Source organism: Mizuhopecten yessoensis, unplaced genomic scaffold (genome assembly GCF_002113885.1).
Source record: "Mizuhopecten yessoensis strain PY_sf001 unplaced genomic scaffold, ASM211388v2 scaffold1741, whole genome shotgun sequence".
Classification (NCBI taxonomy): Eukaryota; Metazoa; Mollusca; class Bivalvia; order Pectinida; family Pectinidae; genus Mizuhopecten; species Mizuhopecten yessoensis.
Window position 1 is genome coordinate 73,716 of NW_018404198.1, and position 27,550 is coordinate 101,265.

The 27,550-nt window shown below is 35.9% G+C and overlaps 1 protein-coding gene across 9 annotated transcripts in view; it reads right to left on the reverse strand.

Moving 5' to 3' along the window:
• Window positions 1-1,415: 1,415 nt before the first annotated feature.
• The window catches only part of LOC110467281 (rho guanine nucleotide exchange factor 7-like), a 108,012-nt gene continuing 81,877 nt past the window's right edge, over window positions 1,416-27,550 (reverse strand). Inside the window, exons 14-21 of one of the 9 annotated variants that reach the window (XM_021524355.1) lie at window positions 26,728-26,908; window positions 26,359-26,409; window positions 23,533-23,625; window positions 16,350-16,445; window positions 13,033-13,116; window positions 7,577-7,631; window positions 6,893-6,947; window positions 1,416-6,040 (exon numbers count right to left, since the gene is read on the reverse strand). In XM_021524355.1, coding sequence (XP_021380030.1) covers window positions 5,918-6,040; window positions 6,893-6,947; window positions 7,577-7,631; window positions 13,033-13,116; window positions 16,350-16,445; window positions 23,533-23,625; window positions 26,359-26,409; window positions 26,728-26,908 — 738 coding nt within the window. In that variant the 3' untranslated portion in view covers window positions 1,416-5,917. Of the gene's footprint in view, window positions 6,041-6,892; window positions 6,948-7,576; window positions 7,662-13,032; window positions 13,117-15,014; window positions 15,060-16,349; window positions 16,446-23,532; window positions 23,626-26,358; window positions 26,410-26,727; window positions 26,909-27,550 lie in introns of all 9 variants that reach the window. The other 8 variants (XM_021524347.1, XM_021524363.1, XM_021524372.1 and 5 more) reach the window with 8 other exon arrangements.

Here is a 27,550-nt window from a genome sequence, read left to right on the forward strand (position 1 = left end):
TAGGGTGGTACACTTATAACTATCTATTGTGTCTTCACTAGGGTGGTACACTTATAACTATCTATTGTGTCTTCACTAGGGTGGTACACTAATAACTATCTATTGTGTCTTCACTAGGGTGGTACACTTATAAATACTCCAGCGTTTATGTCTACTTTAACATTAACTAACTCAGGTGTTTTTAGCTCACCTGGCCCAAAGGGCCATGTGAGCTTATGCCATACTCCGGCGCCCGGCAATCAACTTTTTCTTTCGAATGACTTCTTTTGAAGAACTGGAGGACCTAGGGTCATGATATTTGGCCAATAGGTACCTGGGATGGAGTGCTATATAGTTTCCTCATTAAAATGACCTTGACCTACTTTCAAGGTCACAGGGGTCAAGTATGTAAAAAACAGATCTGAAGTTTCCTATGTCAGTTTCAGGTAACAAAAGAAACAGGTGAGCGATTCAGGCCCTCTGGGCCTCTTGTGTGTTACAGGTTCTCTGATTGTTGACAAAATTTCACCGCTTAAAATATATAAACTGTCATGGTTGTTTTTCCAGTATCTGAAATTTAATTTAATTTCACAAAGTACCGCCACTGTAAGAAAATTCTAAAGATTAAGTCATAGAATAGGTTCAGACTTTTTATTTTTAAATAAGTAGCCATGTTTTATCCTAAAAACTATCATTACGTGCTATTTATAAAAAAAATGATTAGTAGATGTATATATTGACTGTTAATGTCCAGGCAAGGTAAAACCTGAAAACACTTGATTTGATGGTTGACTATCACATATCGCAGGAAGAAACTTAACAGTTAGCTTACAGCCGTCGTTTGGCTTACCTGTCGGGGCGAGATTCAGAAGTGTATCAGAACACAATAAAATTACTTCACATTACACCTAGTGCTATTCATGTTGTCATACAATTAATGTAAGCATACAATTATACAAATGGAACAAAATCAATAGACTGTTCCTTGTTAGTAATTACACTCATTAAAACTTGTTGATTTAGAATGTTGTCTTTGTCTTGTGTTCCTCAGAGTATACTGGACCAGTAAACCACTTGTATACCCTCCGATATGTATTTTCACATTACTTGTGAAACTCAACAATACGAATATTAAATGTAAACACTGTTGATCAAGTGCATCTAGATCACCCAGACACACAAACTGATTTAGTGCTTGGTGATAAATCTCCATGGGAGTCTCAAGTTCTGTACTCATACTTCAATGGAGGCCTGAGAATTACATAGAGCAAAGAGTTATAACTATCAGTACTCGGCATCATTCCTGCTGAAACAATTATCTTTACACAGTTATATGAACATGTAAAGTTAAAGTATGAAAATAAGTATTGAGAACATACAAGTGGTTTACAGTAGATTTATTGTTTACTGATAGAAATACAACAAACACCTATAATGGTATATTTTGTGATTGTTTATTTGAAATATCACATTTCATTAGGATTCATCGTACAAACTTCTACAACAGAACTGAGACATAATGTTAGTAATACATAACTTAAAGCAGAGACGGATCTCCACGCAACGTGATCGACTCTAAACCGTGATGATGTACAAGGGAGAATGGCCCTGAACACATTCGTATATTTATACACTTATTGGCGCTCGCACCAAATCAATGACTAACATCATAATTCTAATTAATTAATGAAATATGGAAGATCTTGTCAATCAGAACTGAAATGATAATGAATCTCTTAAATGGTGAAATATTTTGTATACCAGCACTGCAGGCCCCAGGGTCAGGAGAGAATTTAGACTTGTGTCCGGATTTCAATGTTGTTTATAAATTTTGAGGTTTTTTTTTTTATACCTGTGCATTTGCATGGCCATTTTACCAAATTAAAAACAATTTTCTTCGTCCGGCAACTAACAGCCAACTTTTGAGAGTGGACTTCATTCTAGATGCTCTTGAGAACCTGGGTCCGGAAATGAGTTTAAAAGAATGAATCGATGATATGCTGAAATATTTGAAAAAAAAAAGATTCCCTGATTAATTTAGTAAAATTACCTGTCAATTTTAATGTGCGACTTATTTATGGTCCCATAAAGATAATGGCAGTAATAGTAGAACTGAACATCATATTGCAAAAGATGGTTCACTGATGGCCTGCACCACCATGGAAAACAACAGGTGAAAATGTTATTAAAATTAAAGCAAGTTGTACATGTAATAAATTTTATAGGATGGAAGACCAGACTTACTAAACATTTGCTTGCTAAGAATACAATACATGGAAATGGCTGACTTTGTTAATGAGTTTTTCTGGAGTAAATCAAATCCATCCTTCTATAATTAGACCAACTACTTCCTGAAGGATTTTGGTCAAACCTATCTGTCTCCTTCAAAAAAAGGTCCCAGATGTGTAACGGAAGGAAGATAACCTATACAGCTCACCCTTCCCTCTGTTAACCTTCAAACTGATATAAATAAGTTGTATAATGCCTGTTATAAAATGTGTTACAATATACAACAGTTTTGATACACTCATGTTTTGGCACAAATGAGGACAACAAGAAACTGAAAAATTACATTTTCTTTTGTACACAAAGTAAGGCAGGCTTGGGCTAACTAATTTGTTTTTATACTCCATTCCTTACAATCTGTTATATTCTATGTCATCAGCCATAACACGACAGTTTTACATCGTGGGTATGTAACTGTATTACCACATTTGGTGTATTTCACTCTACAAGCTGATCATGGAAATATAAATCTGAAAAAGGCTGTATACCCACAACTGTTTCCTGTCCCACAGCACCAGTGTTATAGATGTGTGGGAAAATGTCATCCTGTTTACACTCACACAATTTTAAGAAGTCCAGCCTGTCTGTAATGAACTGATCTCCGTAACTTTTGAGGCAATATTACCAGTACTAACAAGTAATGATACAAGGAAGAATATGGTATCTGTTGTTTCCTGCTGAACACTCTATGTAAAATCAGCCCTTGTTTTGGTGAACAGTTACAAAACAGAAACATAAATAGCAATATAAGCTGGATAGTTTTTTTTTTTTTACCATAAAATGATGGAAAATGTCATAGAAAGAGTGCAGGGCAAGCTCAGCAATCAAAACACTTCAGTTTACAAAAATAATCAAATAAACATCAGAATTCTAGGAAAGGAGGAGATCAGTTAATCAGCATCAGCCACCTGGGAAAAAAGTGTCCTAAAATTAGCATCTGTTACCACCACAAAGTACTCATGTATCACATGGTTACTTATAGTAACACAGCGTACAACATACCAGTAACAGTATATAGTAACATGAGAAGACAAATGTATCACATGAAGAATGTACATGCTATTATGCACCATTCAATAATCACTACTACATGATTCCGAGTCATTCTAACAAGCACTTTATTCTCAGTAGATATCTCAGTGACATCGGTCATATATCCTTGATGGCCATACTATAGCACGGTCAACTTTGTCTGTGAAGGACAAGTCACATAAATGCATTGAACTGGGGTCATGTTTTTAACACAAGACAGCCATTCAAACATCGGCAAGCAATTCCATGAAATTAAAGTGATTTCTTGAACCCTGAATACAAAAAAAACCATTTCATTTTCAGGGTTATTAGTCAGTCAATATAAATCAGGAAATTTGTAACTATCACTTTTCTGGAATAACTGGTTTAATAATATTGAAATATGTGTATAACCTGGTTTATCAATATCACTAACATAAAGACCGGTTAGCTTTTCTATGTTGTTTGACGTCAAACTATAGCACTATCAATTTCGTCACTACAGAGTCATTTTCAAGGCAGTCTTATTTTCACTTCAAACTTTTGGACATTTTTAATACAATTGAATTGATGTACAGTGACTATTGGGACCTAGACTTGTGGTAATTTACCCACGGTACGACTGAATCTATAGGACGGTTAGTATTTCATTGAGCTTTTTGAACACACTAGAAGATATACTGCATAAAAGTTTGTAATTTACACCAATACAATAAAACTGTGGACAGACTTGTATTGAGCAAACCAGTAACTGGTTCTGTGTGATATGATCAAAAATATACAATATCAACTTGTTCTAGAAACTCGCTCCTGTGTCTTGGAGTTATCTCCCCTTGTTATGTTGAACGGTACAGCAGTAGCTTATACTTTACTGACCAAGAACACGCGAGACAGGTTGTATCAATCATGATAGCTTATAATGGTATGCTAATGTCAAATTTGAATATTCATAAATTCTTAGATGGACACTTAATATAGCAAATTGTAATATTTCATCTTTCCAAGTTATAATTTCTATTTAAAACATTCAAATTTCAAGCAAATATAATTCTTTTCATGGAAAGTTCTAAGAAAAGTACTTAAACAAGTATTTCAAGATGGAGACAGTGGTAAACTTTGGTAATAATATAGTTTTAACTTGTCAGTACCCTTCACCCTATTAAGAACCCCGTTAGCTTATTTTACTGTACCCCGGGTGCTAATTATATTAATTATGGAAAATACATTATTCAGAGAATTGTAATTTATCATTGCTGGGTGTTGGTTGGTTGGTTGGGGGGGATACAAACTAGTAGATGGAAGGATATTATATATACATATATATCTATATATTATTTTTAAACTGTATACTAATGTAAATGCAGATATTGTCAAAGACATTCATTAAGGAAAGAATCACAGTTTAACATGAAAATCATACATCACACATCAAACAAATATACAAGTGACTTTTAAAGCGAGAGGAGGGGGGGGGGGGGAATCATGAGGAAATGGACATCTGATGATGATGTACAAAACTCTTTGGTTATCTTCCTGAGTTTTTCTTTCACATCATTGCAGGAAAGAGTGCTACTTCTCTTGGCTTTGTACAAACTTAATAATTCGCACAAGGTTCAGTGAGAGGCAGGACCTAACACAGTCAAATTGTCAGCAAACAACTTAAATGTATATCAAATTAACTAGAAAACGGCCGCAAGTATTACATAATCTATAATAAATCATAGAAACACATTTACTGATTACTTGTCTGTTTTTGTGTACATAAAACAGTACACAAATTCAGTACAGCCTTCCTGAAAATTTGGGTCGCATCAATATTTGAGAATCTGATGAAGGCATTTTCTCACTGAAGACAAATATACATTGACAAAATTATTTTGCAAGTTTTCTCAGAAACAGATGTAAATCCGCTGATTAGGGATGTCAAACAGGTATGAAAATCCCAACTGGTTTGAAAACTTGAGATGACATTAATATGATGAATGTAGAAGCAAGGAAGATGAGGACTACTTAAATCTGTGACTCCAGTCTCCGTGACAAGGTACAGTCTCCTTGACAACGCACAGTCTCCGTGACAACACACAGTCTCGGCGACAACGCACAGTCTCGGCGACAACGCACAGTCTCCGTGACAACACACAGTCTCCGTGACAAAGCACAGTCTCCTAACAACACAGGGTATTACCAATCACCAGTATGATAATGAACGCATAATGAACAGACATTGGCACCAACACAAACTCCTTAGGATAATTTCCACTCCAGCACAAGGCGTATGACAAGGCCACCATTGTGATTATTTCCACTCCAGCACAAGGCGTATGACAAGGCCGCCATTGTGATAATTTCCACTCCAGCACAAGGCGTATGATAAGGCCACCATTGTGATTATTTCCACTCCAGCACAAGGCGTATGACAAGGCCGCCATTGTGATAATTTCCACTCCAGCACAGGGTGTATGACAGGGCCACCGTTGTGGTTACCTGGGGAGATGTTGGCACTACAGAAAGATAAGCTGTGACATCATTGTTGTAATCCATTCCATGTGATTCTGACTATTCCAACACAGGGTTTACTACGTATGAAGATAAAAGGTCTAACACAGATATTTATAAATATATTTCTATGAAGTGCAACAATTTAAGTCATGTTTTCATCCCATTGTAAATCTGTGCGGTTTTTTAATGCTTTATGAAATTTGGTCTCTAATCGTTTTCGTGCTTTCGTCTCCTCTTCAAGTTCCCTCTTCATTTTCTTTTGATCCTGTTGAAAATAATACAATATTCTTCTTAAGACTATTCTGGTAAAAAAAATTGCTGTGATGTGTTTTCTTAACCCTGGTAACACAATATTGAACTTTGAACTTTCACCATGACCTAAAAACTAAACAAGAATTACGCATAATTATATGTGTCGCCTGTCCCGCTTTGTCAATATAATAAGCATTTGACATAGTACATATGGAAACGGACCTAAACGTAAAATCATAACATTGATTTTTTTTAAAGTCCAGAAATTTCAGGTTTTTATCCGAAAAAGTGCAGAAATCCATGAAATGTTTTCAGAGTAGTAGGCTCTACTACCCATGATACATGTATGATTGAGGTTTGGTTGGTCTAGCTCTTATACTTTGTCAGAAAAAGCCTAATATGCAAGAGCTAAACGCAAAACCTTAACGTTGAGTTTTTTTCCAAGTCCAGAAATTTGAGTTTTTTACCAAAAAAATGCAGAAATCGATGAAATGTTTTTAGTGCATTAGGCTCCACTTCCCATGCTACATCTATGATTGAGGTTTTGTTGGTGTAGCTTTGTCAGAAACACAGCTAAACGCAAAACCTTAACACTGTTGACACCAAGCAGCGCCTGTGTCTTTTCGACATCCGTCGTAGGCGACACAAAAATAGACCTCTTGCTCTATTCAATTTCAATAAAGTATCTCACTTCTGGCCATTTAGGGAACTGGCCTTATACACAAGTTACATTTTATCTGCTGTACTTGGCCCCCATGTATAATGTTAAAACAGAAGTGGGCTTACTACCAATCCCCAATGGTAAAAGTAGACATTATAATGAGCCAGACGTCACTCGGTCTTAGGGGATTTATAATTAACTCACCTGCTCCAGGTTTTTCACTTGATCTCGCAACGAGTACACTGTGTCAACAAGGGTTCTGAGGAGAAAGATAAATTTAATTTTAAAGTCATTTCGATTTTGATATTTGAATGACATACAACACACAAATATTGAAAAATATACATAGTTATATAACCTACCTATACTGAAAGTTCTTACAATTATGTTTTTGAGATAAAAAAAACAAAAAAAAACCCAGATTTGTTTCATATTTCTGTGTGCAACAAATTTAATCAGTTACTTGGGACCCCAATTTTAAAAGGCTATTAGTAAGATAGAAATTTCCTACACCCCTTTCTTACCATGGACAGCTCTATCTTACACACAGGGAAATGAGAGACCAGTGACATGTCTACATGTTATGGAAACATCACATATAAACATGTCACTGGCTGTGCTATATGAACCTGTATACAACCTATGTTTACCAACCTGAAGAATCTGTTTAGAAACACTTTAGGATAATTAGTCCAGACGAATGTTTTTCTACAGACAGACCATGCCATCCTGATTTCATAAATACCCCTCTTATATCATTACATGTAATAACTAAGATACCTTTCCATCAATTTTTTATGATTCACTCGGATCAAGTGGTTCATTTTCATTGATTATAGGTCACAATTTAAGAAGATGTGTATTACAGCTAGATTTTTTGTTACTTACTTTTCCTGGATGGTGGAGGGGTCGCCTTCGTCCACGATGATCTTCTCCTCCTCCGCTATCAATACATGGGGACTGGTGAGCAAAGCTGGCATAACAAGCACAATACACAACACATGAGCAAATCAAACAGCAAACAAAAGCACATGCTCGCAACAACCCAGCTCACACTTCAGTTGTCTTTACTCCTAAAGATGTCTACCGTAGTTATTCTATCAAACAACCCCTCCATAATGATATATGTTCCTCACACTTCAGTTGTCTTTACTCCTAAAAACATGTCTACCGTGGTTATTCTATCAAACAACCCCTCCATAATGATATATGTTCCTCGCACTTCCCTTTAATTGTCTTTACTCCTAAAAACATGTCTACCGTATTTATTCTATCAAACAACCCCTCCATAATGATATATGTTCCTCGCACTTCCCTTCAATTGTCTTTACTCCTAAAAACATGTCTACCGTATTTATTCAATCAAACAACCCCTCCATAATGATATATGTTCCTCGCACTTCCCTTAAATTGTCTTTACTCCTAAAAACATATCTACCGTAGTTATTCTATCAAACAACCCCTCCATAATGATATATGTTCCACCCACTTCCCTATTTCTCTGAATATTGTTATCATGAGAGATATAGATATCAATATACAGTATAAGAGAAACATAACCCTCATATACATAGTTTATCAGTACCAATCATGTCCTGTTTGAAATCCCTATTTTTCATCTTATTTATTTAAGAAGAAATATACCTGATGCCCCATCTCCTTAAAACTGTTAAGCCAAAGGAATGCTTTATTAGAATAAGTACGGTACGGCTTGTTATTTTTTTCTTCTTCCATTTTTAACAGCTTTAGTTCATAGAAATGATTGAGATTCCATTGTGAAAAGTTCTCTAAAAAGCAATGGTTTTAGCTGAACTAAGTTAATAAGGTCATATAACAATTGGTCCTTTTTGAGAATTTTGACTTTTGATTTTATTTGTTAACTGGACAAATTAGATGAAGATAATGTGAACCGAATTGCTGCAGAAATCATATAAAATTAAATCAACAACATTTATCAAATGCAAAAGTAGTTACAATATATCAAACATGCATTAAACACAATAACACAATAACTTAGCGACATTGGTGACAGTCTGACCTGGTGAATCGGACCAGAATACTCATCACAGACCTGGTGAATCGGACCAGAATACTCATCACAGACCTGGTGAATCGGACCAGGACACTCATCACAGACCTGGTGAATCGGACCAGGATACTCATCACAATCTGTTTGATGGAGTATTATTGTCAACAAGAAATATAATGATGGGAGATCTAAAAAATGTAACAGTTGTGTTGTTTGGGCACATTTACTTGTTATAGTCTTATTTGACTAGCCAAGTTCGTTTTAGCCAGAAAGGTACTTTGACTCGTAAGAGAGCGACTTACTCATATGAGCTAATGTTACGTTTGGTATTGGTCCATTGGGAGGGGCTACAACTCCCTCGAGGTAGAACAGGTATTTGGCTTGTCCAAGTTTCATTTGGAAGGGATATTTGACTCATTGGAGTAAACTTTGGAGGGTATTGACTCATCCGAGTTAGCCAGGTTCTACCGTGTATACTGTATACACGGCAGAACCTGGCTAACTCGGATGAGTCAATATTTGTATAGTATACACAGGGTCACCTTCAGCCAAATATACTTACACAGATATGAAAGGCTAAAGGTTGTTCAGATTATTAACAAAATCACATACTTCAAAATGAAAAAACAAAACACACATTACGAACTGCTAGAAATCGTGCAAATGCATGTTCAGGATACATTTGCATGCAGTTGATATCCTCAACCCCTCCCACAATCTTTTCATGATCAGAGAATTACTCAAACTACTTGAACTGAAAAAAAGACAAATATTTACAAATTTTTCCTTAGTTTTCTTTTGTAAATACTTTAAGAATTGACTGAGAAACACAACAATCTGTAGGGAGTTCTGTAGTAAACCAACAGGTCCAATCACTACATGCGGATACTGGTACGAGGAATACCTTTACCCGAGACTGGACAACACAACAATCTGTAGGGAGTTCTGTGGTAAACCAACAGGTCCAATCACTACATGCGGATACTGGTACGAGGAATACCTTTACCCGACACTGGACAACACAACAATCTGTAGGGAGTTCTGTAGTAAACCAACAGGTCCAATCACTACATGCGGATACTGGTACGAGAAATACCTTTACCCGACACTGGACAACACAACATCAAGGTAATCAACGATCTTAAAGGTATATAATAATGAGCAACTTAATAAAAACAAAGCGCATCAACAAAACAACACATAACAAAATACAACAATTTGTAACTACCATTCTTACACAAGTCATTTTTAACTATTTACATGCAAGACAAAAATTTCATCAACAGTTAAAATCTCACGATAGTCTTACAGAATAGAAAATTCAATGATTTTATAACAGATCCTGGGATTTACTGTTTCTTTTGCTTTTCAAGTTTAGTTAATTAATAAAGTATTAAAAAATTCTTTGAGTTAATTTACTCCACTAATCTGTAGACGGGTTTCATATAAAATATTAAAGCTTCATATTAACCAGATTCTGATACACTGGTGCCTGTAATAATAAACAGATACCTTAACATATTAGTAATATTCACATCTAGGACAAACACATTCAGATCTAGGACAAACACATTCAGATCTAGGACAAACACATTCAGATCTAGGACAAACACATTCAGATGAAGACAACTTTTATTTACAAATTTCTCCATAGGTTTTATTTACATGTATAGCAGAATGATCATGACTTAAAATAATCTGAGATCAGTATCAACCATTTGACACATCATGTGATACAGTACCATGTGACACATCATGTGTTACAGTACCATGTGATTCATCATGTGATACACACAGTACCATGTGACACATCATGTGATATGCACAGTACCATGTGACACATCATGTGATACAGTACCATGTGATACAGTACCATGTGACATATCATGTGATACAGTACCATGTGACACATCAAGTGATATACACAGTACCATGTGACACATAATGTGATACAGTACCATGTGACACGTCATGTGATACAGTACCATGTGATGCATCATGTGATACACACAGTACCATGCGACACATCATGTGATATACACAGTACCATGTGACACATCATGTGATATACACAGTACCATGTGACACATCATGTGATACACACAGTACCATTAGACACATCATGTGATATACACAGTACCATGTGACACATCATGTGACACATTACCATATGACACATCATGAGATATACACAGCACCATGAGACACATCATGTGACACAGTACCATATGACTCATCATGTGATATACACAGTACCATGTGACACATCATGTGATATATCCTATGGAAATCCTCTACACTTGGATCACAGAACTTTTTGCGTAAGGTGAAAATAGATACCATTATCATTATAATGTTGTACATCAAATTTTCATAAAATCACATTTTTCTTTGATTTAAGTACATCTGTTTTAAACTATTAAGACAATTCAAGAAATTATCAAGACAATTTTCACTTATATCAATAAAATTAAAGATAATTTCTTAAAATTTCAACTTTAAAAAAATCTCTACTATTCATATAGCAATGTAATAAAATTATGAATTAAGATCTTGGAATGAAAAAAATCTAACTAATTGATTCATCAAAATACTTGCAATCAAACATTTTTTTTGTTGGTGTAAAAATAAATTTCTTAATGTAAACTACTCACAACCGAGAGGAAAAGAGTTCTCTTTACTTGTGCCACAGAACAAAACTAGTGGAGAACAGGTCTCATGCTGTTAGCCAAAACAGGGTTAACTGGTAATGTTCCATGTGTATAATAATGGTACAAAAATAGTTGAACATGCAAAAAATAATACAGACTTTTTACAACCCTTCAAAAAATACTTCCATAACAATGATTGGACTAGCACTGTCACTTATGTACAGAATACATTATGGTTGACAAATAAGGCTTTGCCTTTATTACGCGACAAGAAAAATAAGGATCACAACAAAGAAACAAGTTACTACAAATTTAAACTTAAATTAAAATATTGCCCTTTGTACTTGGATGTCTAGACCACATTTCTTCACCTTTGATGTTTTGATGCATGGTTTGATACCAAACTATTTCTTTTACAGAAATCTGACCGAAATTTATGAGTGGTATTAGTAGAAGATGTACAGTCCGGCAATTACAACTACATAACATTGTAACTGGGTAGACTATATCAATAAAGGTCGAATCAACCAATTTATTTTCATTTTCAAAATACATCTGTGGTATTCAAAATGAATAAAGAAAAAATAATACAAAAACTCAAGACATTCGATAACTTCTAATGTTACAGACCGTCTGTGTTGTCAACGATAATCACAAACAACCAGTATTGGCCCACAAATACATAAACAACCGTCTGTTGTAACCAAACTCTCTGTCACGGGTTAGTACATGTTAATCATTTCATTCAGAAACAGGAGGCAAGCCAGCTCAAATGTTAAGGGGAGATAATAAATGGCCTTCTGCACAAACATCCTCTATTACTGTCTTGTGTTTAGGACTTGTATAAAAACGGTGTGAGTTGAGTTTACCACACCAATAAAGTTGGTAAAGCGGGTCTATGCATAGCAGTCCTATACACTAAACAGAGCGGATCGTTCTGTGAGCAGTAAAAGGCTCAACACCTAGTCAGTACATTCAAAATGCAAGTTCAAGGCATTCTCATGAAAATGTGTTTCACAATATACCCAGTTTCAAGGTTTTGTAATGCACAATATAAACAACATATTCTTGGGTGGGGAGGTGGTGTATGCAGTCACATTAAAAATATCTCTACAATCATCTATCGAAATATTGATTAAAAAATAAAAATAAAATAAAAAAATGTTGAATTTTTTAAGGTATGTGACAGTGGAACATTGTTAATCTTTCCTTAAAAAATATCTTACTTTCCAGTGACAAAAACAATGATTTATGGATTTTTGTTTTGATTCAAGTAAAGAATAATTCCTGCAAAAAAACCTTTTCATTTCATGCCATCTGTCAGAGAAAAAAAGTGACCTTACAAAAAAAGTGTATTTCTGTGAAAATAAATCACTTTTAAGTATTAAGTTTAAGTGTATGTACAGATATACAAAATTAATATAGCTATCAAACTATTGAGCTAGCTATTTGAAAATTGTTCTTTTGGAATTATTTGGATGCTTTATTGGAAATATTACAGTCCAGACTAACAAGCTTCCACTTCGTATATTTTCCCCTAATGCTAGTTTTCTCCGGTGACTGAGTAAGTAACATATTATGACTATCCTAGGTCTGGTGCCAGAATTGATGTTAAGGGCATGTGTTACATTGTATATCACAAAACCAAGTTCTGGGTAATATACCTTGGGTACCGACGTCGCGGCGGACGCCCGGGCTCGCGTCGGGCAACATGGGCTTCACCACATTGATAGACTCTTTTGGTATGGCTAGAACGGCATAGAGTACATGTTAAATATTGCAGGTCACATGACTAGAATAGCGCATATTGTAGGTTCCTCATTAAGGTTGCTTCAATCAACCCAACTTTACAACACTTGATTGGGACAAAAATTACGGTGATACCCGTATCAAAATAATATCAAAATATTTCATAAAATCATGAATAAAAAGAACAGATATTTTAATAAATATACTTAACACATAACAATCAAAGCTACAACATAAAAATATAATTGTGGAGTATTAATGGACCAATAGGTTTTGACTTCAGTGACACTGCTACAAGACAACACTACACTTATCTACCTCTACCCAAATAAGTTACTTCTGAGATCAACGGCACAAGGCTGAGTCATATAATATATATGGAAAATGAAAGTAACTAACAATAAATATTGACGAGTTGGATAAACCTTCTCCAAAAAAACTTTTAAAAAGAAGGTGATCATTTTGACATATTTATAGCATTATTTGTCAAACATACCTTCAAGAAAGTTATTAAATGAAAAGGAATGATAAAGTGATTTAACACAGGTATTTAGCCATTCATGAAGAGCAAAGAGATCTAATCAATGCACATACCAATGTATATGGTGGTATATCTTGATGCATAAACAATTGTCGATCTAAATCTGAGCAAGCATATAGGGAAAGTAACTTCAAGTCAAAGAGTCATAACATTGTAATGTCGTTGAAATGAGCAAGCATGACGAAAATGTTCTCCAAACCAGAAAAATCATTTCTACATAACTCTTGTACAACATGTGAACATGCATACTAGTAAATCGCTGATAAACACTAAGGTAATGGTTCAACCAAACTCTTCTAGTCATGCGATTCCTTACTCGTCCTATGTATACATATGGTAAATTGTATCGCTATATATATCCTTAACGGATCTGGGACTTTTTCAAATTTAATTAAGACATTTACAAATATTGCAGAACCTTTTCAATCTGGATTATAATTCTGTTAACCACTTCTAATGTCATGAGAGATCAGTTTGTGGTAACTCCAGAGGCAACCCATTCACTGTTCCAAATCGTATAGGAAAAGATAGAAAATTACTGTTAAAACTGAAATAACGTCCTCCCAAACAGGAGTTCAAGTATTTGCTGGTAAGATCTACAAGAAGAGTTTGCAAAATGAAAATCATGTCAAATTAAATTGATTTAAAGTTTTTGAGAAAACTTAATATCCAGCATTACACAATATACATACAATTTACAGTTATCCCCCTTTTAGATTTGAGGTAGCATAATTTAATCCAGAATCACCATAACGGTGTGAATTTATGCAAACAACATAACTTTTTAAGATGTCAATTATAACTAAACTAATCAGTTCGAAAAGAAATTTTACTTATATCTTGAAACTTCTTCAGTAAGACAGCCTATGTCCTCTCAAGTCATTGATTATGATTATCTTATGATTACGTTGTTATGCACAAATCTGGTATTGACACGAGGAGTAAATTTTCAAAGAAATTCAGTTTCATCAAAATTTCATCAAAAGGAAACAAATGTGTACAACTACTACTCACACATTACTGGTTGTAATGAGGGATGAGGTATACACACAAAGGTTGACTTTGTACGGGACTGAAAAACGAGTTACTGGGTTAATCCCCGACATACACGTGAATAACCTAATATAAGTGTCCAGATTAACAAGGTTCCACAAATCTAGTCCAAATACTGTCAATACATTTTATCTGACTGAAGAAAACAGACAGACTCAGAAAAAGGCCTATCTAAGGTGTAATCTAACTATCCCTGTCAACATTTGAGGATTGCTATTTCACAGCTGTTATAAAACCTCGACCCAGTCTCTCACAGATTTTGTAAACTCTGCTCTTGTAATAACATCCTTGCCTGTAGCTCACCTTTTGCCTCATTTTCACTGTACTTGATTTTCTTCAAAGAAATAACTGAAATGAGTAACCATGTCATACGGTTTAGATTAACAATATTCTACAGTTAGAGGCCGGGTTGTTTGTTCGCAAACCTGTAAAACAAAGTGTGATAGGCATCCCCTCCACGTCCTGGCTTCTCGTCCCGGAAACAAATCCATCAGGTTGTAATAGCATGCTAAGTGATGAAATTATACAATCTAGTCATTCAGCTGACGGGTCATTCACTCGTCTGAAGAGTTTAGAAAATGATGAAGTTCTAATCTCTTACTTGTGGTGTCAGGGAAAAAAATATTGGAGAGTATGAAGGATTATGTTAGCATCAAATAATCTGATTGTTAGGGGTATTAGATAAATTGAACTCTTCCAGTCTTAGGTTTTATTGGTTGATACCTAGTTGTATGGAGGTCTGCCTATCACTGTGTGTTGTCATATTGTTCTCTCAGAGTATATACAATATTGTTCTCTCGGAGTATATACAATATTGTTCTCTCAGAGTATATACAATATTGTTCTCTCGGAGTATATACAATATTGTTCTCTCAGAGTATATACAATATTGTTCTCTCGGAGTATATACAATATTGTTCTCTCAGAGTATATATACAATATTGTTCTCTCGGAGTATATACAATATTGTTCTCTCAGAGTATATATACAATATTGTTCTCTCAGAGTATATACAATATTGCAATGTTTTGTAACCCTCCGTATCTTACGTAGGACAGAGCCTTTTATATGGAGAGTAAATAAATTGACCGACCACTCTGATATTTACTGTAACTACATACAGCTGCTACGTATCCTTCAGTTTGGAAAATATGGATTTGAATCTGAATATTGTTATGTTGAAAATTGGTGCCGTGTCCAGGATTTATAGTGGAACTCTTCAAACTCTAAATGTCGGATACAGTACTTCTATACCAATGACACATGCTGTTAGCATATACAAGTATATAGATACAACATTCCTTGTCGTAACCGATTCATTTTGGGATCTGGACTTTTAAAAAGGACAAGGGAGGTAACTCAAGGGTATAAATCGGAGGATGATACAATCATACGGGGACAGATGGATAAGAGACAGGATGGATTGAAAGGGCAGACAGGGCTATCTACTCTTTTATCAATGCAAAAATAACATTTCCTACTTTTGCAAGTAAGTTTCAGGCCAATGCAAAAATTATCTGCTGTCTACTATTATATAGACAAGCTATAGGAGTACTCTACGTGTGCGAGTATGTGTTTGTGGGGTGGGACTTCTACACTAGGTGTGTCGTAGCATGCGTCGTCTCATGATGCGGGTACCTGGTGCGGTGCTGTCCTGTGATGATGACTCGGTAATGGGACTGAGGTTAGGATTAGGCAGTGGGCGCACCAGACTAAATTTTTCCTTTGCCAATGCTAGAACAACAACAGTACAGTGTTGTGTACCGCTATCACATCACATTCACCCACGACCTTCTTACATCTGTATTACTCCCCGCACACAACATCTCAATGGATCAGGACAAACAACATAAGTTAACATCACAATTCATGTTTCTATCTAAAAATTAATTTGAATATTTTTTTCAGTACACGACTTCTTATTAAGTCACACAAAAAATAAATTTAAAGTGTCTGTAACATTAATAAATGTCACAGCAAACACAGTAATATTACATTAGATTGCTAGCATGATTATAATGTACATGCACCCTTACTGTTTTTACATCATTTCTTTACTTCAGATGTACAACGCTTTATTTTGATAAGTTACAGTAGAATTTGCGATGTACATCATATTGACATATAGAGAACCCCTTGCACAGTTTTCTTTTCTTTGGAACCAATTCTTTCAACATAATCTTTTAAACAGTTTAAAAAGCAACCCAGATAATGTAATTTTATTTCAAAGCATTAATTCAAAAATGTAATCAATGTGAATGTGATCAACACGTATCACTGTTTCCAAACTAAAATGATAAAAAGGCAAATAATTTGACAAATCATACTGTAAAAAAGATAAATACACTAATTTACAAGGTCACACAGGAATAAAGTACATGTTTAAATCTAGTATCGTACTATATTACTCAATAGCACTGAAGCTTTGGTGGCGATACATATCATACAGGGCCATGCTAAGCATTTATAGCGTGGTCGGAGGGTGCTAGGTAACATTTATTACACAGGTATGCTACATACAAATAATACCTCATTAGCAGCGCTAGGACACGCCTATAGCATGGTTTGGACGACATTTGGTAAAATCTGTAGCATGGCATCACAACATTGGTCTCACCTATAGCATGGTTTTGGTGTCACTAGGGAAAATGTGTAGCGTAGCGTCACAACGTTGGTCATATTTATAGCATGGCTTGAGCGTTAGTGACAATAGGTCACATTTATAGCATGGCTTGAGCGCTAGCGTCAATAGGTCACATTTATAGCATGGTTTTGGTGTCACTAAATCTAACACAGTTGAGCTACGCAAAGTCACAGGATTTGTAACCAAAATCAGGCACAATCTTTCTGTGAAGGTACATTGTAGTGATAAACTCAGCGAATCCATGAACAGGTACAAGATCTAAGATGACCAGCAATGTAAACAACACATCGTACTAGAATTATTGCAAAATGTAGATTTTACATCAGGAACAGTATATTGAAATTCACACAGAATATTGAAACATTTGTTTGATCACTAGTTTTCTATATAAAATAAAGCATCATGCTGATGGGAAGCCACATCACCTTCACTGATCACTTGTGCTGGACCATCTAAACACCAACATAACTTTGACCGGTCACTTTATCACTTATATGGCCGTGACCAATCAATTTATCACTTGACCAATCACAGGACGCCTCAGTAACAAACATATTAATCCTGTATACAGTGGAACCTCTTTTCTCCAGAAAATTTGGTTTCCGAAAAAAAGGAAGTATTTGTTCCTAATGAGAGTCGAGGATCATTGATCCTTCCTAATGAGAGTCGAGGATCAGTGATCCTTCCTAATGGGAGTCGAGGATCAGTGATCCTTCCTAATGGGAGTCGAGGATCAGTGATCCTTCCTAATGGGAGTCGAGGATCAGTGATCCTTCCTAATGGGAGTCGAGGATCAGTGATCCTTCCTAATGGGAGTCGAGGATCAGTGATCCTTCCTAATGGGAGTCGAGGATCAGTGATCCTTCCTAATGGGAGTCGAGGATCAGTGATCCTTCCTAATGGGAGTCGAGGATCAGTGATCCTTCCTAATGGGAGTCGAGGATCAGTGATCCTTCCTAATGGGAGTCGAGGATCAGTGATCCTTCCTAATGGGAGTCGAGGATCAGTGATCCTTCCTAATGGGAGTCGAGGATCAGTGATCCTTCCTAATGGGAGTCGAGGATCAGTGATCCTTCCTAATGGGAGTCGAGGATCAGTGATCCTTCCTAATGGGAGTCGAGGATCAGTGATCCTTCCTAATGGGAGTCGAGGATCAGTGATCCTTCCTAATGGGAGTCGAGGATCAGTGATCCTTCCTAATGGGAGTCGAGGATCAGTGATCCTTCCTAATGGGAGTCGAGGATCAGTGATCCTTCCTAATGGGAGTCGAGGATCAGTGATCCTTCCTAATGGGAGTCGAGGATCAGTGATCCTTCCTAATGGGAGTCGAGGATCAGTGATCCTTCCTAATGGGAGTCGAGGATCAGTGATCCTTCCTAATGGGAGTCGAGGATCAGTGATCCTTCCTAATGGGAGTCGAGGATCAGTGATCCTTCCTAATGGGAGTCGAGGATCAGTGATCCTTCCTAATGGGAGTCGAGGATCAGTGATCCTTCCTAATGAGAGTCGAGGATCAGTGATCCTTCCTAATGGAAGTCGAGGATCAGTGATCCTTCCTAATGGAAGTCGAGGATCAGTGATCCTTCCTAATGAGAGTCGAGGATCAGTGACCCTTCCTAAATAACTATGTACTTTGAGGCTCTGAATACAAATGAAAGTATCTGTGGTATTACATCTTTATATTGTGTGATGTCAGGAGGAATGGGTCATCTTGTGGTATAAGCTACCTTAAACATTACATCTGGTACTTGTGTTACAGTTATCACCCCTAGTTTTACTACCGTCATCTGATACAAATATTTACATTCTTCTTTGTACTTTTAAGAATCTCTTAGATGTCACCAATAAATTGTTCAAAGTACCATTACAAAGTTTATTTCAGTGTGTAACATTTTTGTATAGGAGGTGTAAAGTAAGGTAGCTGATAGCCCTAGAGAAACAGTGACAGTCACACTTTTGTTTCTGACTATGTATAAGTATCCAGACGGAGGGGGAATGGATGTTTTACTAGTTGGGTCTAATTTACATTCCTTTTCATAAAAGTTTGTTAAAACTACAGCAGGTTATATTTGTTCATCAGCAGTGTCTGGTTTATTGGGACACCAATGTATATTGTAGAATATAGTGATCCTGCAAGTCGACTCAAACTTATTCAAATAGTTATATAGAGAAAAGAACAGCATACATTATGTTTTACTCTCTATACATCAGATAGAAATTGAAAATACTATGAAATATTACCCAAACTCGAGTGCTTCAGTACATACCTGTACAATACTATAACATATTTATAACATTCTTAAAAATCTCTCAGTCTCTATATTAGGCAGGGTACTTTTCTCTAAATATCTGTTTCTGCATATATATGTACGATAGAAATGTTCTTAACAAGTCATAACAGTTTTGTAAAGGGGAGGTAACTCATGCATGAGCACAAAAGCAACATGGACAAGTCAATCGCAGAATACATCAATATAATAATTTGTCAAGAAAATAGGAATTTCCTATATACACTTTGGTGTAGAGCGTGGTTCCTCGGAACATATGATCGGAAGGATTCTGTATCGGAGAAAATCTGTACATTCTGTTGTATGTCACTTGTAACAACAGAAATGACCACAGCACGATGGAAATCTTAATCATCTACCTTAATTCATCTTCACATTTCACTGCAGCTTTTGTCACTTGACAATGCAAAAGACACATTAATTATTTCGCTTTTACGACAATGAAACATTTTTTTTCTCTGATTTCATGGCAGACAATTAAAATGGCCTATATCAATTCCATTTAAGCAGGACTTTGACCCGAGTGTGGGTCTGGCTCCTACAGACGTTTGATTGTTTTTGCCAGCCCCTTCGCCAGAGGGAATGTAGCACAACAGAAGCCGGGAAGCATTCCTCGGTTGCTATGGAGAAACTGGAGTTCCTCCATCTCCGGCGACATGAGCGTGTCGCCATAACCCTGGATTGTACCGTCTTCGTTGAGGCGTAGCTTTTTCAGGTCCACTACAGAACGGTACGAGGTTATCGAGAGGGTTAGTAGTCGAGGCAGAAGGCAAACATGTCCACGCAGCAATAAGGGAAACAGAAATAAGGTGAATATCTAATCAACCATGAGAGTGGGTCAACCATGCATAGTTACTGTAAATCACCTCATATTGGCATACACCCATTTTTGTGTGTATTCATTTTCTTGATGGTTGTCCCAATATTTAATTTGCGAGAATTTAAATTTGTGCAAAAAGTCAACCAGAACCAAAGATATCTTGTTTAATATTGTGTTTGGAAACATATTCTGGTGCTATCTGATTTCTTAATCAGCTTTCAACACGTTCCAATAAGAAAATACACATTTCATAAAATATCGATGGTTCACAGTATGCAGCACGCCAGACATAATCTACGATAAAATTCTATAAGCTGTGCAATTGAAATTTACAAAATTGAATTTAAACTTGCATTTGGAAAACTTTGATTAGCAAAATTGTTGATTAAAAGAAAATTTCTTAATAGGATTAATCTACATTTTCATCTTCAAAATTTAGGAGCATATTTTCAATACGAGTTATTAACCACATCTATTTTGTGAAGGTTCATGCACAAATGTTGTGCCCATTATGCATAGTTTCATGTTAAGTTCAATTTACAGCCCATTGTGATAACATTTTACGTTATTCCCATTCTATTTCTACCACTCCTAAATCTCGCCATGAATTCTACTGATATCATCCTAAATGTGGGTTCTCGTCTTCTTATAGAATTTAAAAATAAACATTTTTGCTTCCATACGATATCAAATACTCAATTTTGATGTTAACATGAGATCTTTTCATAGGCATCTACAAATTTGTGCATCCATATAATTATTTTTCTCCTTTTAACCTGACATGATCATAAAACAAGCAATTTGTTATATAAAGCACCTACATCTTAATGCAGGGTACTTAATAGCACCAATTTTTAAGAAGAGAATTATTTAGATTTAAAGAAGGCAAAAACTGTCACCAAAGCTGATTTTATATTTCTGCAAATTTGTCATTGTAAATAATTCTAGTCTATAAATCTACCCAATTACCAGGTGAATCAACACCATTCACAACCGATATTGAAATATCATACTCGAATACATATCTCAATGTTCAGTATTCAACTGTACAGAACACACAGATTTTATATCTTTGTCAATGGTACATATGGTTTATATACATCAGTATACACATCACTCACCATACACACAGCACAAGATACACACAGTTTACATACAATGACATCCAGCAGGATACACACAGTTTACATACAATGACATCCAGCAGGATACACACAGTTTACATACAATGACATCCAGCAGGATACACACAGTTTCAGACATTTACAGTTCACACACTGTACAAATCTCACATATCTTTTTTAACTCATTCACCCCTGAAATTTCATAATGAACTATTCCAACTTTTGAATTGGAAGAGTTTAAATGTGTCTTCAGGGGTGAATGAGTAAAAACACATTTGCAATGTCATATTCAGTTTAGAAATACTACAGTAAAATGTTTTTATGCCATCACCATTCGTCCAGCGTAACACCAGCATTATAACGTACGTGGGTTTGACAGTATAATGCGGGGAAACATATAAAGGAATTACTGAGGAGCTAAAGTAGGGACAAAACAACCAGGTGTCACCGTCATAGAACGTTGGAATCTCCAAACTCCTGATAATCCACGATAGATATAGAATTGTCCAGGCACCATCTGATGTTTACAAGGGTTAAACACGACAACTGACAATATAATTGTCACGGCAACCAATGACATTGACACAATGTTGTCATGGCAACCAATGACATTGACAAGCATTGTCAATGACAACTGATCACCATGACACACAATAATTGTCATGACAGCTAACAACCTTATAATCATTAATTATGACCGATAATGTTAATATAATATTCGGCAACCACTGACAATTATATAAACCTGTGATTTATATTAGTCAACAATGCAAAATTCTTGCAGTTTTTACAGACACATTACCATTCATAAAACATTTGGAATGCTAGAAGGAAGGTAGCATACAGCCTTAACAGAGAACAAATTACCAGCACAAGTGTTAAATTCTACCCAGGCCTGAGGTTCTGGTTATAACCATCTTTACAGCTTATCTAGAACTTTTCAGTTTTGACTGAAGAAATGCTTCATGTTGCTTTCCCTGTGACTTCAGTTGTGATTATTAGAACATCGATCATAACCATCCCTCAGCCACTTGGTGCAGAAGTTATAGAGTAAACAAAACAACAAGAGGTGATACATGAGAAATCTCAACAAGGACAGTACAATGTTACAGTCCAGTAGCAGCATGCAATATTACACCTTTTTTTCAAAAAGATTCTTTCAAACTTCTCACTTCTCACTTTTTATCTTATTTTTATTTATCAAACACATATTTGACATTCAAATTGACACAAACAACTTAATATCTGTATCATTAGTCTAAGACCTTGTTAAGACGTTCGTACACAATTTGGTCAAGTCTGGACGTAGTACCAGCTCATGGAAGTTCAAACTCAGTGGAAGGCATTAGACCCCTGCACAGATGACCTGACCGGTGGCTATACACTTATTTCCAAACACGAGTCTTAGATAAGTTGTGCTACATCAAACACAATTCCTGTCAGATATCCTTCCTTCATATTAGTTTCCAGTAGAGGTATAACTAATAAACAACCTTAATCTGTTAGTAACATTTTGTCTGTAGTGTTCGTCCAGAACCGACTAAAAAAACAAATGTTTAACCAAGAGATTGATGTCTACAATTAAAAGTGGCGACATTTTGTTTGTAGGATCTATTCCAGGGCAGAACAAAACAAAAATTCAATCAAAGTCGACCTCTGCATTCAAAACTGGTGACATTTTGTCAGCATCTTTGATTCAAAACAGACTGAAGCAGTAGTATAACCAAAACTCTACCCCTACAACCAAAGGGGGTGAAAGGATTGCTGATTCAGAGCAGACGAAAATGAATGTTTAAACAAAATTCTACCTGTACAATCAATGTAATGTGTGCAACTGTAATTGGTTCCTATTCATCCATCACTACTGGTCTTGTAACATTAACCCAAAGTCATGCACGGGTGTGACAGAGGGAGACGAGGGGGGACAAGGGTGTGGAATACTTACACGAGTTGACCGTGTGTCTAGTTTTCGCACTAGTACAGTAGGCCTCTATCACCTTCAGGATAAGAGCATCCTCTTCCATCGTACGAGGATCATCTGTAAATACAAACGACCGTTAGCTAACAAGGAGCCATAACAACTTGTATAACACGGACAGACAGCTGAGATACCAACACATTGGTTCCCACTTAATATCACATTTCTGTTATTGTAATGATTACATTAAACACATCTGTATGCATTATAGTTTGTTTAATATCATGTCAGTTTACATCAGCAACTTCTTAATACCCCTTTAAGGTCTGGTTAAGAACATATCACACCTAAGATTTACCAGTACATTCGTACACCACTGAAATGATGGGTAACATGATAACTCAAAGACAACTTTTTTTTAGCCTAAAACAAAATGAGATAAAAGACTGAGCTATCTTTCTATCCTATTGGCCACAGCCAGAAACAAAGCTTTATTTTCTACTGCCTTAGCAATCACCAACTTCCTATTTTGGAAGAAATATGTGAAGCAGATTTGTATTGCCTGGAAATTCTCTGATACCATCAATCTAGTTTGATTCAATCTGATGAGGAAGTAAATAACTAAAACAGGCCAGTACAAAGGAAAACGAAACACTAAAGGCAGAAATTTGTGTTCATCATCAATCAATCAATCAGATGCAGGTCCTCAACTCACACAGCTTATACAACCAAGTTTTTTTGTATTTCTTTGTCAAATATTTGCAAGACTTTAAAATTTAATTAAATTGACTTTCAATTTATTACCATTAACACTTTCACCACTGAAGACCTTAATGGACTCATTAATATCAATGCATGGTAGAGCCTACTAAAGTTACATAGGGGTGAAAGGGTTAAAAATATAAAAAAAACTTTTTTATTATAACTGAACAAAATTTTGCAACAGGAGAAAACAAATCATTCAACAAAGTACATATGTACAATACAAATACAAATTCCATGCAAAGATACTTTTAGCAAGATTTGTTTTTTGCAATAATGATATCTCGGTTTTGGAATATTCTTCAAAACAAACTGAAACAAGAACTATATATGCTGATGCGAAAAAAAGACCTCAACTTTTATGGGTAGACTTTGATGGCAAACCAACAATTGATACAAGAACTTTAATGCAAACTACACTTCATATTTCATAATGAAATTTGGGCATGCTTGATCATTTAAAATTATGCAAAGCAAAATTGGGAGCTGATTGAAAAGAACATTCACCAGAAAACAATGAATAACAAAGGAGGGTGATTTTGATTGGATGTCATTCCAAGCATGCAACAGGAGATATGTCTGGGTCCTTCAGGTTCCGACTTCTACTACAGATCTTCCATGCCATGTTGCCATGCAACAGAAGATGTCTGGGTCCTTCAGGTTCTGACTTCTACTACAGATCTTCCATGCCATGTTACCATGCAACAGAAGATGTCTGGGTCCTTCAGGTTCCGACTTCTACTACAGATCTTCCATGTCATGTTACCATGCGACAGAAGATGTCTGGGTCCTTCAGGTTCTGACTTCTACTACAGATCTTCCATGCCATGTTGCCATGCAACAGAAGATGTCTGCATGGGTCCTTCAGGTTCTGACTTCTACTACAGACCTTCCATGCCATGTTGCCATGCAAAGTGCACAAAAACAACAATCTCAACACATACTGGCAACTTCTATTGTTTGATTCAGAATGGAAGCATAACCTTTTGTAATACTGCAATATATCCACGAAACTTAATAAAAGGGTGTTTTATTGTAACAAGAGGTCTTAGAGGGATCTTGGTGACCACCATTTGTAAGATCTTCGAATGAAAGTTTGATTTTTTCTATTATTCTGTTGGATTAATAGTATTTGTCAACAGTAAATACAATTTAGATAAAGCACCTGAGGACTTTTCTATCCTCAAAGAGTATTTTAATTCTAGTAAATCCGAGTCTGAGAAATAAAACATTTTTTTTTTATATATATTTGTGAATTTCCCCCCTTTATAAGGCCTAGCTGGTCCTCCAGCCCTAAGGGTAGGTCAGGACCTTACTTTCTCATACCCTCTAATTTCCTTCTCATCATATATGTATATGTGTCTTTTGTCGATATATGTATAAACTTAACTGTTACCCTTCCAAGGGAGAATGGACGACCAGGGGATAATGAAATTAAGCACCTAAGATCTTTCCTTCCAGAATATTTGAATATAGTACATTTGAGTGTGGAGAAGAATAATATTTAAATATTGGTCAAATTGATACCATCTTCTACCCAAGATGATCTTTACTAGAAAATAGCAATAACAAACCTTCACTGTCAAAATCAAAGATGGCTACTTGCATTGACAGCCATTTTTTTTATCTGATCAGTCTCAAAATGAAACACACATAACTTTGGACAAAAGAATAACCTTTATATGAAATTTGAAATAGATGAGTTGAGTATTTCTTGAGAAAAGTGTTCACAGGAACTAAGGATGGACAAAGGATGGACCACAGACAAATTTGAACAGCCAACCATCTGATGATGTTGGGGAAAAATATGCAATAAAATATATTCATATCTTAAAGCAAACAAAGCGAATGATATTGATGAAAGACAACAATGACAATTAATGGTGCAATCAAGGTCGTATACAACACTGAAAATAAATGATGCAATTGCAGTCAAATACAACATTGAAAATAAATAATGCAAAAGGGGTCACATACAACATTGAAAATAAATGATGCAAAAGGGGTCACATACAACATTGAAAATAAAAATAAAACATCGCCATATACAAAATCAAAAAGGAGATGCACTGACAAATAGGTAGAACTAACACTGTCTCCATTTGCATTTGTAGTCATACTCATCCTGAGAATGGGTCCGCACTGCCACAAAGGTAGAGAAAACAACAGCCATATAAAAACAGTAAGTCAAATTATGTTTTTTTGGAATTTTAACTTATATTCCACAACAAAAAATAATTTCCGACATTCTTTTGAACTTGAGAGTATTATCACTTAAGCCAAATCTCTATCAGGTGTCACCCTCCATACTTTTCAATAGTTTTTTTTCAATTTAAAAAGTTCCTATTAGAACAGAGATTGAGTATTTCAGTATTTTTAAAAACAGGGCATTATTTGGTGCTTGTTTATGAATCTCATAGAGGGGGTAAATTATGAATTCTTCCAGTGACCTGTACATACCCGGTTTCCGGCGGACGGGTTTGCGACCCATGCGTGGACTGCGGATGACCTCCTCTTTACAGATGAGGTGTTGGCGGAGAGGTGGGGAAGGCCGTAGACATGAAGTACTCCATGTGGAGTGGGTCATCTTGGCTGTCTTGGCTTGTGTCAGCTGACTGATACTCGGCTGGGACGTGGATATCTGTACAAATACATACTTAATAAATGAAGGCAAGTGAACAGAGACAAGATCCTCAATGGGGCCTGTATCAGTTACCTGTTCTGTGATGATTTAACAAAGACGTTTTAAACCAAGTTAAGCTAAAATATGTCAAGCCAAATTTAAGTAGTAGTTAAAATAGTCACTCTTGGGCCTCACCTTCAAGCCCCTTGAAGTGGAAAGCACAACAATCATTTATACAACGCAAAATATCCTTGACCAATCAATCTTAACTCATAATTGGCACTGACCTATATTTACACTCGGAAGATAAGTATTCACTTTACCTACCAGTAATATAAACTATGAATGACATTGATCAACCTGTCAGCTATGAAAAACCTTGACCTACCTAGGAACTTCTTTGACCTACCTTTAAGCTGAGCTGCTTGTTGATAACCTTGACCTATACCTTTAAGCTCCGACAATATATGCAGTTGTAAACTAGGAGATTTGGAAATGACTTTGATCTTGAAAGAGTGACATTGACCTACCTGTAAACTCTGAGGTTTGATGGTCCCTGGGGTGAGTGACCTTGACCTACCTGTAAACTCTGAGGTTTGGTGGTCCCTGAGGTGAGTGACCTTGACCTACCTGTAAACTCTGTGGTTTGGTGGTCCTTGA